Raw genomic sequence first — 14,229 nt, 5'->3', positions numbered from 1 at the left:
AGTTATTCATGAGTTGAGTAAAGCCAAGGTAAGTGTTTCTTTCAGATTCTTTTCAAGCTTAAGTTATATTTAGCATTCCAACTCGCATACTTGTACATTCAATGTACTGATGCCAATTGGCCTACATCTTATTATAATGCAAACGCAGGTAACCAAGGTCAGCATCCAGTGGCTCGTTGATCCAGTTGAGCACTCAGAGTCAGTTGGTGAGCCTCCTAGCTTTCCGGAGGATCCTTTTTATTGCTTTCAATATTTTAGTTCATTAGTATGTCATAGGTCTGGTCCCGACGTTCATCACAGTTGTTTAGAGGCTTCATAGATAGAGTTAGTGATGTTAGTTCATGAGTCTTTACTTTTCCTTTTCAGTTAAGTTGAGACTTGAGTTGCTACTTTGGCTGTGAATGTTATTATATTATATTCTAAGTTATATTTTGAGCAGTTCAGTTTACTTGTTTTAAAAGTGTTTATATTGAGTAAAGTCTTCCGCTGAGTAAATAAGTCAGGCCAAAGGTTCGCTTGGGGCCAACAATGGTTCTCGAGTGGGCGTGACACCAAGCTAACATAAAAACCTTTAAATAGAATCATAATCATAAACATGATCAATGCATCTTGAAATCATAAGAGGAAGCTTCATAAAATATTTGAAAACAACTTAGTTCGTTTTGTGGGATTTATCGTTAACTGACATAGACCATGTGAGCCATAACATAGAATTTGATGTCTTTCTCTCACACCGAAAAGAGATGTTATTGCTGGCCAAGACAACAACCTTAAACTTCTAATTTAGGTGGATCCACTTGTTATGTCATTTAATACAACCTACGGAGGCACATAGTTAGGGAAAAAAATATTGCTACTAGAGACCCGACCTGTACTAACGGGAGAGCCTCCATCTCAATATCCTCTCGGTGCTAAGTAAAAATTCCAATAGAATAGTCATAAACATAAAATCATCATCATCCATGGAAAAACACAATTAAGATACTAATCCAAGCTAGAAACATCACAGTGTAGCTCCTTAAACCATGTCTGAGAAAACCTTTCACCATTCACGATTTTTTATGTATGTGAGAAAACCTTTCACAAATGTATGCATATGTGAGAAAGTCTTTCACAATTTCATAGATGCTCATCTTAAAGTAACCGAATCATAAATCATTCTTTCTCATAAATCATGCATGAGTTCATGAAAACATATTTATAGATTCATGACTTTTTTTCAAATTCATGCAAGGGTTTATAGCCAAAAATCCTGATTAATGCATGGGTTCACATTGAATTGATTGAAAAACATGTAATTGAGTCTAAATAGTCATAATATGGTCAAAATCAAACAAATGAATCCATACAAATAGAACCCGTGAGGAATTGAATGAAAATCTAATCAATTGAATTGGAGAATCTTAGAATCTTTAGAGACTCAATGGGTGAATGAAACTCATTGATGAACTCCCTACATACCTTGATGTTGAAGCCCTAGAATCAATGGTGAACAAGGAGACTTGACCTTGAAGAACCCTAACTTCTTTTTCCTTGATCTAGAGAGAGAATTTTAGAGAACACCTTAGAGAGAATTTAGGAATTTGATTAAATGAGGAGTTGGAGAATTTTCTAAGGGGAAAGGATAGTTATAGGGCTTAGAATCAGGGTCAAAACAACGTAGTATAAGCATTAAATGCATAGGAAAAGACCCAAAAAAAATACCCTCCAAAAATAACTGTTGGACAGACCTATGGTTGCGACCTACAGTCCGTAGGTATTTCTATGGCTCGTACTGGTCAATCGTAGAACCAACTTCAGAATCCCAAATATTCAATCATTTTCCATGAGACCATTCGACGGTGTGTCAAACTTTCTACGGTCCATAGATCATCCGTAGAACTCAACTTTCACTCCAAAATTTCACTAAGTCTGGAACCTTACTACGGGACCTTCCTACAGGCCATAGAACAAATGACGGCCCGCCAAATCCTTTCATAGGACTGAGTAACTAAATTAAATCTCTAAATCAATCCTACGAGTGTCATCTACAGCCTATCAACCACCATACGGTTCGTCCTGTTCATCCGTAGTCAAAATTCAGAAACTTGATTTTCTAAAATCTCATCTCCAAGTCTACGACTCCTTTCATACTTCCCGTAGGGCTTCCTATGTCCGTTGGTTGGACTCGTAGAACCTCACTTCAGTCAATTTTTCTGCATTTTTCCTTCCTTTTCGACTTTCCAACTTTCGGGATATCACAATAACTTCATCTTGTTTTGAATGTGTATGGTCTATATCAATTGTGTGTGTTATTTTCATTATTAACGTGCATAAAAAGTCAACGAGTAAAAAAAACATCGTTTTGATATAAAATTTGGTCAGTTATTTCAATATCAACTTGAAATAATAATTTGAAGTTAAAAAATCAATTTAAAGAGTATTTAAGTGAAATAATAATTTCATTTGCCAAGCTAAATTTAATGTGCAAATACAATTTCTATCTTCCAAAATCCCATTTTTAACTTTGATCACTTTTTTTTCCTTTTCAAATGCCTAGTATTTACTAATAATAGTTATTATTGAGTTTAAACAGCATATCTCTGTTTTCTTTGATGGGTCCGGATCAACCCGTTGAGAGTTATCTTCTTGAATCCCTGATCAAATCTGCATTTCGTCGACGTTGATGCCGGAGTAACAGTGGCATGGCGGAGGCATTGGCCATTGCAGTAGGAAAATACACATACGTACACGAAGTGGGTAAAGGCCCACCTGAAGCCATTGACGCTCACCATATTGTGGTTCGAAGGAGTAGAGAAAAGGGTTTCAATTTGTGCCTATTTACTCTTCTCCTTTTTGCCTATCCCACCTTTCTGTTATTCCGGCAGGTAAATTATACCTTCATCTTCCTTGCCAAGCCAATCTCATTGTTTTTTCCAACGTCAATTTCATTTCATTTCAAATTAGAGTTCTTTAAACCTAGAAATGAAAATCTCTAACGGAAGTCTTAGTTCACGTAATGCTGGTATATATAATATAAGTAATAGTAGTACCAATTTATGTAAAGTGTAATTTTTTCCCCAATTTATACTGCCTCTCTTGCTAATTCTGAAGAATTTTATTATCTGGCTTGAAAGTTGCAATTAGGGGTTTTCGTTTTCCTGTAATTAGAGGGTTGAGGGTAGGATAATACTCACTTTTTCCATCCTCAGTAGCTTTAGCAATGATAATAGTATGTAGTTTGTGGTGGTTAATCATTTGGGGTTTTAAGTCTGTTAAATGTTGTACGAAGATGTAGCTGGGGTCAAAACTTGTTCATCTCAATTATGTAGTAAGAACATTGTGATTAGTTTGATGAAGGTCTTTTAATGCAGGGAAAGCTAGATACTCTTCATATTTGGAGCTTAGTTATCATGGCATTGCTTATGAGGTTATTTCTAAAGAAGCCAGTTAAGAAAGGTGAGGATGTTTAACTTCTATGAATTTACTTAATGTACAGCTTATATTGTGCATTTTCCAGATTCAATCACATCCACTGTTATAAGGGTCGGTATGAAACCCCTTCAGCTGGAAGCAATGCCATTGCACTTTGTATTGATGCCCATTGTGTGAGAAGGTCAAAATCTGAGACCAAAACTCATTAAATATTCTATGTCCTTCTCACCCGGTAACTTCAGTTAGTACCTTGGATATGATACCTTTCACTTAAGAATTGTCTGTCAATACGAATTGAAGTATTATCTCTTATAGAAGGTAAAAGTTCTTGATGAAGTTTTAATATGGTAGTGGGTATAGCTTAACCCCTAATCAGGTTTAAACCCAACATATGCAGTTCTAAAAATTGATTGTTGTATGGTATCATAGAAATGCATATACTAATATTTGCTGTATTTTTGTAGTTATAATGTTCTAGTTTCTTGCAAACGATTGATTAAAGTTTGATAATCAGTGTCTGACGATCTGGGGATCATTATTCACTCCCATTATCCTTGTATATATATGTGTGTGTGTGCACGGATTTGTATGTACATATTTGTTTCCAATCTACTAGGATTTCGGGATGTTAGCATCCAAAGCCAGCAAAAGGAGCTGGGTAAATATAAATAGTATGTGAGTTTGTTTGTGCGTGTAATTCTTGCTTGTTTCCGGCATCAAAAAGTTTGCTGGAACACAGAAATTATATGCTAAGAGGAAATTTTACTGGGAACCAAGATGATGGGACATCCATTTGTGGTTCATGTACAATCTATCAATCAACTACATCTCGGTCACAAGTTAGTTGGTTGCCCGTCTTTGTGTTATGAATCATTTGTTATTCTGCTCTATTTGGGACAATCTTATTAAATCTGGTAAAGAGATTTTCTTCCAACGCAAATTTCAGGTTCTCTTGAAACTAAAGGTTTTCTGAATCACTATTACCCCTGCCAGGACATAACGTTAAGTGTAATAAGAGCAACTAAACCTTAATCTTAATTTGTTGTTATTGCCTATATAGATCCATTACTATCACTATGTTCTTATTTGTTAAGTTCAAACTGGTCCTAGAGATTGTAGGTCATTTGAAGACAGCTTCACTCCATGTAGTTCTAGGTATACCTTGTCCTTCTTAGCAACTTCAAGCAACATAGTGTTGCACCTATGGACAAGTGCATTTTGAGGTTGACGTAAGACATGCCTAAACTATCTCAAACAATATTCTTTCGTTTTATACTCTATTTGTGCATTTGCGGTCTGCGTGTAATCATTTCTGGTCTTTATCTTATATGGCCCCACATCTATCTAGAAATTGTTATTTCTACCGTGCTCTTCTAGTGGATATGTTTGGCCTTGCTGCCCAATATATCACCCCAATGTCACATTGCTGGTCTCACAGTTTTTTTACAAAAATTGCCTTTTACTTTGTTAGAATATTCATATCACATTGCAGTTCATGTACCACATCTTCTTAAGTCTTAACTCCACTACTCCACGGAAGTATCAAATTAGCGACGTCTCTTAAGATAATGCTCAAATATTGTGTGGATGCTTTATTGATTTAACTTCTTCCCTTATAAAAGATAGTATAAATGTATAATGAATACGCTAGTATCATTTGGTTCTGGGATGTATTCACTAACTTATATTTTATTCTGTATCTTGTGTTTGTTTATGACAGAGTCTGTTCTAATTCTGCCAGCTTTTGGAGTTCAACTTGAGACTCAGTATGGAAGGTACTTACTGCTCCTGTATAGAGGTGAATGTTTTGCTATTTGCTTAAAGTGAATTGTAAAATTATTTTTCAACACTGTTAAAAGATGCTTTTAAAATCAAATGACTTGTCATATATTCTGGCATGGATTTATTATTTTGTTTATGTTTCTTTAAAGATTGTTGTGCATACAGCAACTTGTTTCTTAGTCTCTTTTCTGAGATGGGTAACTATGTTACATAAACAAGTAGAAGTGTTTAGTTTATTACCTTTGTTCTGTGCCTACCTTCTCTGTGTGCACTGCTCAAGTTATTTTCCTATATGAAATTGGACAGATGAAGTTCTTATTGGATCCAAGTTGAAAAATGATTAATTTCTTAGAATCACTTGAATTTATTTTGATGATACCATGTACATTGAACCATGAGGGGTACCATTTTACACTTCTTGTATCTGATCTGAGAAACTTCTAATTCTGCCTGTTGTTTTCATTTTTATGTTTATCAAAATAAAATTCTAATTCAGCCCTTTGTATATAGTGGGAAAACAGTTCGCCAGTTTGTCCCCATTAGCAGGATTTTGAAACCAGTGCTGACAGAATGTGTCACACCAGTCACCTGTTATTGGAGTCTATCTTTGATTATTCGAGGAGAGGAAGAACTTATGCTAGTATTCAAGGTGAAATTTATATCTCTGCTATATTTATCTAGCAAATCCTTAGCAATCTTCATACTCGTATCTTTGTAGTTGAAAAATAGCCCTTCAAAATGAGATGTCCAGTCTCTAGCTTCGAAATTTGTTTGCTTTTTGGTTGGAATTTAAGATAGAACAAACAAAGGAAAGGACTTTTAATCAACACAAAGGACTTAGTAGAGAATATAACTCCAGTTTTTTTTCTCTTGCTTACACAATTTGCTGTATTCAAATATAATTTCCAGGAATTGCGTCCACCAGTGAAAATGTTAGCGCCCATCTGGAAGGCTTTATGTGCTGCCATTGAATGTGGAGAATGCACGGAGACGATTACATAGATTGTAATAGTATAATATCAACCAATTCAATTTCTAGTATAAATTTTTTTTCAGCATTTGTTTTCTTTACATTTGAAGTTGTAAATTGCATTGATATAGTCCTCCATATTATCATCACACATGCTTCCTGCAAATGGCTAAATCATATGAGCCTGTTACTGCATTGGAACCACTTTTCATACAGGATACTTCCTTTCTAGAAAGTTTCGTTAGCCTTTTCGATTACCTTGTAATTAAACCAGGTGCAGATACCACAAAGCTCTAGTTCCATTTCTTTTTCAGATCTAACATGAATGTGATTTTGATAATTTGATATCAGTATGTTGTCAACCCTAAACAACAGGAATTCACTATCAAATTTATGACTGAGGAGTAAGCTGATCAAATATTTGCATCTTTCAACAATTGTTATAAAGTACAGTTATGACAAATGTAATTTATGCTAACCATCCCAGGCTTTGGTTCAGTTATAAGATTATTCAATATGCGAGTTAGACAAACATTGCGAGTTTGAACCTTGCTGAAAAAAACGTTCTAATATCTAATTGAAATAGGAAGATAAATTGATCTATTATTCATCGAGCATCGAACCATTGGAAGCTGGTCCTATGAGATTTCTTAGCTATACAACAATTTTATGTTTTACCAATAGATTATCAAATTATTCCTACTTTTGAATTGCAGGAGAGCAGCTGGAGCCATAATGTGATAGGTGTAAGGAGTACTAAAATAGTTAAATGTGTGTTGTATGTAGGTTGACATGTTTATTGTTGAGGAATAAATAGGAGACAATATTTTGTTTCATCGTAGAAAATTATTTGATGGTCTAATGAAATGAATTAAGAATCAGAAGAACTCAGATTTAAATCTTATTAGAGGAAAAAATATACTTATGTTGGTAGAAGATAACAAATATAAAAGTAGACAAACAATTCACAAATGATTTTGAGTTGAATGAGTTTAGTTTTATTAATTAACCTAAACTATTTATTTGTCTTAATTTAAACAAACTGAGGTTGAATTATAGCTCAATTCATTTATAATTCAACATCTTTGAATTGATTTTATTTTTTTGTTTTTCACCCAATATTCTGTATTTATTTAGGATCCCGACTAATTAGATTCATGCTGCATAAAGTCAATTAAAGAGGAAAACATTTTTTATCATAATTTTTTTCATTTCTGAAATTTTTTATTTCACTATTGAACGTCAATTATCATGATGTATAAAGTTAAACTACACAAGTAATTTGTAGCAACAACTGATACGATTAAAGTTGGATGCAACTGGAAAATCTTAGTAGCTCATTTGGTTAGTTACCTAAACTTTCACCCTATTGATGATTATTCAATTCTCTCTTCCTCATTTTCCCTTACCTAACACTCATTATTTTTAAAAGGAAAAAAAAGTTGGATGCAGCTTGCGAAGCTTGTACCTTGAGCTTAAAGAGGGTAAACATAAGGTAATTTAGTTGAAGTGGACTATAATTTGGGTGATAGTGTCATTTAAGTCTACCTTTATGGTGTGGTTTGGTATGAAGGCAACATTTTTCGAAAAATGTATTTTAATTTTCTCGTATCTGATTGGCTTAAATGTTATGAAAAATAATTTTCAAATGAACTTATTTTCTCCAATTTAAATAAAAATGACTTTTCTACCACAAAATAAGGAAAATACTTTTGAAATTCCTCTTTCAACCTTGCCACCAAACTCCAATCTCGGATACCCTGACCCCGACTTGGGACCCAACTCTCGACTTCCGACCTCGACCTCAATTCGAAACTAGACTCACGACTCTAACACAAGTTCCAAATCCTGATCCCGGTTTGGGATCAAACTCCTAACATGAAATCCAACTCTCGACTCCGTTCTGAAACACGACCCTCGATCGCAATACAAGATAAATCTCTGACCTCAACCCCAATTCAGGATCTAGGATTCGACTCCCGACCCCAACATGGTACACAACTCTCAAACCTATGTTTCAAATTTGAAGAGTGATTTTGATATTGAATAATTGAAATTTAAGAATAAAATAAATTCAGAGGCATATGATTGAAAGCTGATATTTATGCACTTCACACATGTGCTAAAAAGCCCAGAAGTCTTGCAACGAAATTGGGTTGGCACGTGGTCCCTGTAGCGGTATTTGGTGACATTGGGTCTTTTTCACGTCAGATCCCATCAATTTTTATTATTCCTCAAGGCCAGGTAGGTGCATCTTCTTCTCTATCACTTTCACCAATTGTACATTTTGCATTTATTTTTTTTGTTCTTGCACAAAATTAAAGAGGGAACGAATGCCCAATTAGGTCACTAGGACAGTGTAATTGACAATTCACCTCTTAGCAACTAAAATTGTCCCTTATAGACACCTTATAATATAACAGTGGTTGAGTATGTAAGTTTGACAAAAAGAAAGAACCAACACAATCCATTAAGACACAACAAGACAAAAAGGGAAGGGCGTTCTTTGTAATATAAAATAATAAGTGGCAACTAATATACTTCAGAGTGATGTATACAAAAAATTATATATCAGTTGTTACAAAGACTTCAACCTGAGTTAAAATCAAAAAAGAAAAGAATTCTTTCCTACCTGCGGAAATGGAGAATAAACTTCCTCCACAGAATCCAACTCTTTTGATGTTTAATGTACATAACACACTCCATATCAAGAGGCTCCCATTAATGTAATGTTCTCTACAGGCTGCTAAAGATTCTTTCCTAGATTGATAATGCTGAGTCCAGATGAAGCCATAGACTACTAACGCTGTAGAGCTTGCTTTGTTCCTCCAGGCCTTCAATTGAACATGGCCAACTTATTTGTTAGCGGAATGAAGGATAGTTTCTTTGGTGAATGTCAACATCATTAAAACAAGTGGAAGCTTCACCTAGGAATATTTCAGGGACTAATGCCAATTTCTCCTTTTGGCGGTCGTTTCCTCGTGATAATCAATCAAAATAATACATCTAAGTCTACCAATGATTAAATCTTAAAACAATCCAAAATTAATTCACAAGTAATCTGATACAGGGGAGAGAGGGCAATGGAGCGGTGCTGCAGTGAGAAGACCAACCATTCATTCATACATCACTTACCAGCCTTCATTTGTAGGTTTCTCATCCCAACATTAACCTTTTCCAGACCAGATTCACTCTTCACCTCTGTTTGGTTTTGACTTGTAATGTTGAGCCATGGGTGTTGCGAGCACTGCTGAGCAGTTGGTCGATTCTCTGGCTCGAAATCAAGAAGGGGACAAAGAAATTTGGCAAATTCAAGAGCATCAGTTTCAGAAAACCTGAACTTGTCGATAAGTAATTTTTCTAAAGACCCATACTTCAGCCTCCGGATCCTCTTCAAATCTCCGTATCTGTCAAAGTAATCTTTAGATCGAGCCCCACCATTGGCTATCTGCTTCACCATCATTTTTTATAAGATATAATGTAAAGAATTACATCTAAATAATAATTTCTTAAAGGCTCACGCAAGCCAAAAAAAACTGCTCACCTTCCGAGGTATCTTTCCTAGAAGCTCCATCATCATAGCAAGGTGATCCTGGAACCAAAAAAAATACTAAGAAATGCATTCAAGTGCAGTTTTTAAAAATCTTTTGATGGTGCAATAAGATCCATCTGATAGAAAAATTTTAATGGCTAATTTGGATAACTCCACATCACATGTGCAAAAAAGGCTGATTGTAAATCAGCAAAATAAACTTCGTAAACATCTCTAAACATAAATGAGAACCTTCCCCACACTGCGAACATCCAGTGGCCCCCAGAGTCTAAGTTGCAAGAAAAAGGATGATATTCAAATGAAAGGCACTTATCACAACACTTACATAGTGCATATCAAAAGAACTGGATCAAAAAGCATAGATGAAATTATTTTACCTCATCTTCACTGAACCCTTGTCCACCTTTGGGTGTGAACATCATCTCACCAGTGGCAAGCTCAAATGCAATACAAGCAAAAGACCACATGTCAGCAGAGAATGAATATCCAGACTGAAGTATAACTTCTGGAGATCTATACTGTCGTGTCTGAATTTCTTGTGCAAACTGCTTGTCAGCCCAGCATGCACTTCCAAAATCCACAACCTTGCACTTCAAGTCAATACCATCAAGACTTCTATTTGTTTTCGCACCTCCTCCCACCCCACCCATTGAAGCCCGTCTACCGGATATCCTGGCTGCTGCCCTCCTTGCCCTTTGTTTTAGTTTTTTCTCAATAATATTCATAGTTGCTCCTCCATTTGGGATCCCTTCAGGCCTTTCAAGTATGGGCGGTGTTCCCGATCTAATTGGATCCTGTGTGGCATTAATTGTGGAAAGTAAAAGAACATTTTCAAGTTTTAGGTCTGTATGAATAATTCCAAGTTCCCTGTGCAAATAATCTAGACCAATTAGAATGCACTTGCATATATCCCTAACTTTGTCCAGCTCAAGGCCTTTATAACGATTATATTTGACGAGACGCAATAAGCTGTCACCAAGAAATTCAAGGACCATGCATGAATGCTGTCCATTTGGTCCTGTATGCTTAAAATGGTCAATAAGTCTAACAACATATTTACTATTAGAGGGATCACCATCGGCAATAGCAGAAAGGACTTCAATTTCGTGAAGAGCAGCTTGAGCAAATTGTGGTGCACTTTTCTGGATCTTCAAGGCTACAAATTCCTACCCAAACAAAGTTAAGTACAATAAGCTCCAGATTCCAAGAAAACAATTCACAAAATTCTATAAATTTCATAACCATCCACAATGAGAATACAGAACAAGAAATCTAATGTGCATGCTTGTTGGAATAAGTTTTGAAACAAGATGTTTTTGAATCTTTTCAGTGCTTACCAGGTGGCTTACAACCAGTTACATAACGAATAAACATTCTCCAAAGAGGAGCAAATTCCATGTGCTTATTCTGCATAACAAGAAAGTATCCTTGAACTTCCCTGATGATGCCAGCTAATTAATGCATTGATATTTTAGCTCAGCAATCATTCTAGTATCACCAGTTGACTCCAAACCAGGTCAAATTCCCCCCTAGACAAATGCTTTGACATGGAAACGTTCAAACCCCTAATTCTCTATGGAGCTCAGAATATATCCTAAGGCATTTGGAGATGAAAGGCATCCCAAACATTTTTTACACTTTATTATGGCATATAGGTCTTCAAACAATGTTTTAACCCCATACATAAAGTTATCCTCAGCACCAAGGACTTAAAACTGTTATTTGGGTCACGGATCTCGCAACTTGAAAAAGAAACCTCGTATATGCATATTATTCATAACAAACACAAGTAATATATGCCAAGTCTGACACCATAAAGAAATGGTTAGAATGGCAATGACTAAAACTAAATGGAGACTATTTCAGTCTGTAAGCAGTAAGAGACATATTTTACTTGCTTGAGATGGTCGGATATAGACAAGATTAGTGAACTAAAAGAGAAGAAAAGAAAAGGAACCCTCACTTCAAATTGTGTTAGGGAAGTTCTTGGAAGGGTGTGAGCTGTCGAGCAAAAATCAGTATATAACTATCATCAAGCATATAGATATGCAGAAACATAAATTATCATTCAAATACACAAGGAGATAGGTAAGGCTGAACCTTATCAGTATTCAGTGGGAGAAAAACAGAAATAGGTGTCCGAATATGTTCAAGTACAGCATAAGGTATCATATAAGAATCTGTTTCCATTATTAGACAAGTCTATATGATTTCTCTTAGTGTCATTTTTAATGGGGAAATATTGCCCTCAGAGATCCTGACAAAAGTCTTGTGCAACAACTTAGTAGCCAGGATGCTATAAATTCAATCTGAACCGTCCAACTTCAAAATCCATGCCGCTGCCAATAATTCAATAGATCAATGAACTACTTTGGGATTTTCAATACGAATCCCGTACATCCACTCCACTCTATTTCAGGATCCTAAATCAGTATTCATCATATTTAGACTAATTTTACGTGGCTATCAATCTACAACGACACTCTCTTATATAGGTCTAGGACTAAGCTGGCATCCCTCAGTATAAACAACATACTGACTCTTCTCATTTCAACTTAGTCAAATAGAATCCTCAGTGACAAAAAATTATTGATTACCATGTGCCAATTAGTATCCACCAATTGGACAGTACAGTTACTTAATCAAGGTGTGATCTAATCTAAACAATCACCGACAAGTTAGCCACAAACAAAGATGATATTCATCAATTAAGTATAAGCTTTTCACAAATCGTGAAATAACGATCTCAAATAAGCATAAACAACAAAATCAAAGGAAATGAAGGAAGTTATTGATGAATAAAAAGAAAGTTACGGATGATCGAGTATCGTAAGCGAGCCAAACAGTAGAGAATTCTCCCCAGCCGAGTTTTCGCTGAGCGATATATCGTCCACCGGAAAATGAATCACCGATTCTGACGGCATGATATCCTCCTTTTCTGTATGAATCGATTCCTTCATCTTCATCTTCGGATGCCGACGATGAGGACGGTGAACCTGACATGATCGATGAATGGATCAAAGGTGATTCGCACAGTGTGATCTACAAAAAATGGATTAGAGAAGAAGCAAAGTGGAAAATGTCGGGGTGGGAAGAAACGGAGGAAAAAGCTTTATGGAAGCAAAGAATGAATGGGACAGTGCGTTATTGAGGGGTTATATGTGGCCTTCAATACCATGTTTTCTCCACTTTTTCCTCTTTTCCTCTTTTTTCCCATGCCTATAATTTTCCCCTGCTTATTTCCTTTCCCCTTTTATTCAATCAAAATAAATTGTCACTTTCTTTTTTCAATTCACTTGGAAAATCAATCTTAATTTGTCACTATTCATTAACTTAGGTAGGTCCTCAAAAAAATTAGGATATAATTTACTTCATGGTCCACTTTTATTTTTCTATTATATTAATAAAATAAATGTTCAATTTTACTTAATTCGTTTTAAAAAATTATAGATAATTTATCACTTAAGTTTTAATTTTAATCTTATTATTAACTATAATTATGTCTCAATACATTTTTCAGAATATTAAAAAAATGATACAGTAGATTGGTTATTTTATTTATCACTTTTTAAGAAGAGTGTTAAATTAATACTGAACAAGTACAAATTGGATAGATGAGATTTTTTTTCCTTCTACTTTTTTTGGATGTAATTTTGGTTTACCTTATTTTTCTTTTAACATTTTCAATTATCGTGATTTTACATGTACGAATTTATTCTTCTTAAAGATTTTACATAAATAAATCATCTCAAATAATTTTATTTTATTTATACGTAATTGATAAATAAAAAATACCATGTGTTTATTATTGTAAATGGAATATTTTTGGCTTCCTTGCAACGGTTCCCCACAATAACAAATGGGGATTCAGAACTTTCCGTCCAGTGGCGGATCCAGGATTTCCATTAAGGGGGGGTTCAGGAAAAAAAAAGTCGTGCCTAAGAGTTGATCTTGGAGCCTCAAGATGAGTTTTGAACCCCCTCCATCACTAAGTCAACCTCTAATCTTACATTTAGGAGGTTCAAAATCAATATATAAACCTAAAAATTCTTTAAAATACCTTAATTATACAATGTAATTTTTTGTCGAGGGAGTTCGGGTGAACCCCCTCATCAACCTCTAGGTCCGCCCATGTTTCCATCTATCCATCTATGAATTTTGAATCATAATTTTTTTGCTTATTGAATTCTGAATAGATTATTTATTTATATTAAGTAATTTATTTTATATAAATAAAGATTTAAAGTAAAAAATATTCAATTTTGTTGAATTTGTGAACTATAATCGTAATTCCGTCCTAAGTGGAAATTTGTATATAATGGATTTTCACTTCTTCTTTTTTTGAGTAACTTTCACATATAGCAAACATAAAAATCATATTTGTATGCTATAGCTATATCTATAGTTTGCATAATTGCGCTCCATAGCAAACATAAATATGTATATTTCGCTATACATATACAAAAGAAAGCAGTTGTATAATCTGTTTTGGTATACATATACAAAATAT

The 14,229-nt window shown here is 34.8% G+C and overlaps 2 protein-coding genes across 3 annotated transcripts; one reads left to right on the top strand and one right to left on the bottom strand.

Annotated features, from left to right (window-relative positions):
• Positions 1–2,546: 2,546 nt before the first annotated feature.
• LOC102590580 (uncharacterized) lies at positions 2,547–6,506 on the top strand. The gene is made up of 5 exons (XM_006339939.2): positions 2,547–2,867; positions 3,354–3,438; positions 5,135–5,189; positions 5,707–5,845; positions 6,106–6,506. The coding sequence occupies exons 1-5, from the start codon at positions 2,685–2,687 to the stop codon at positions 6,196–6,198; spliced, it is 555 nt and encodes a 184-aa protein (XP_006340001.1). The 5' UTR covers positions 2,547–2,684; the 3' UTR covers positions 6,199–6,506.
• Positions 6,507–8,654: 2,148 nt separating this feature from the next.
• On the bottom strand, positions 8,655–12,948 carry LOC102590044 (SRSF protein kinase 1-like). Of its 2 annotated transcripts, none has more exons than XM_006339937.2 (4): positions 12,534–12,948; positions 10,097–10,885; positions 9,711–9,758; positions 8,655–9,617 (listed from the first exon to the last, which is right to left on the bottom strand). In XM_006339937.2, the coding sequence occupies exons 1-4, from the start codon at positions 12,720–12,722 to the stop codon at positions 9,294–9,296; spliced, it is 1,350 nt and encodes a 449-aa protein (XP_006339999.1). In that variant the 5' UTR covers positions 12,723–12,948; the 3' UTR covers positions 8,655–9,293. The 2 variants fall into 2 exon arrangements, with proteins under 2 accessions (XP_006339999.1, XP_006340000.1); XM_006339938.2 differs by having other exon boundaries at positions 8,655–9,614; positions 12,534–12,947.
• Positions 12,949–14,229: the final 1,281 nt, after the last annotated feature.

The sequence above is a fragment of the Solanum tuberosum genome, unplaced genomic scaffold, assembly GCF_000226075.1.
Source record: "Solanum tuberosum cultivar DM 1-3 516 R44 unplaced genomic scaffold, SolTub_3.0 scf00013, whole genome shotgun sequence".
NCBI lineage: Eukaryota > Viridiplantae > Streptophyta > Magnoliopsida > Solanales > Solanaceae > Solanum > Solanum tuberosum.
Note: the sequence above shows the minus strand (reverse complement) of the source record. Positions and strands in the feature narration are given on the sequence as shown.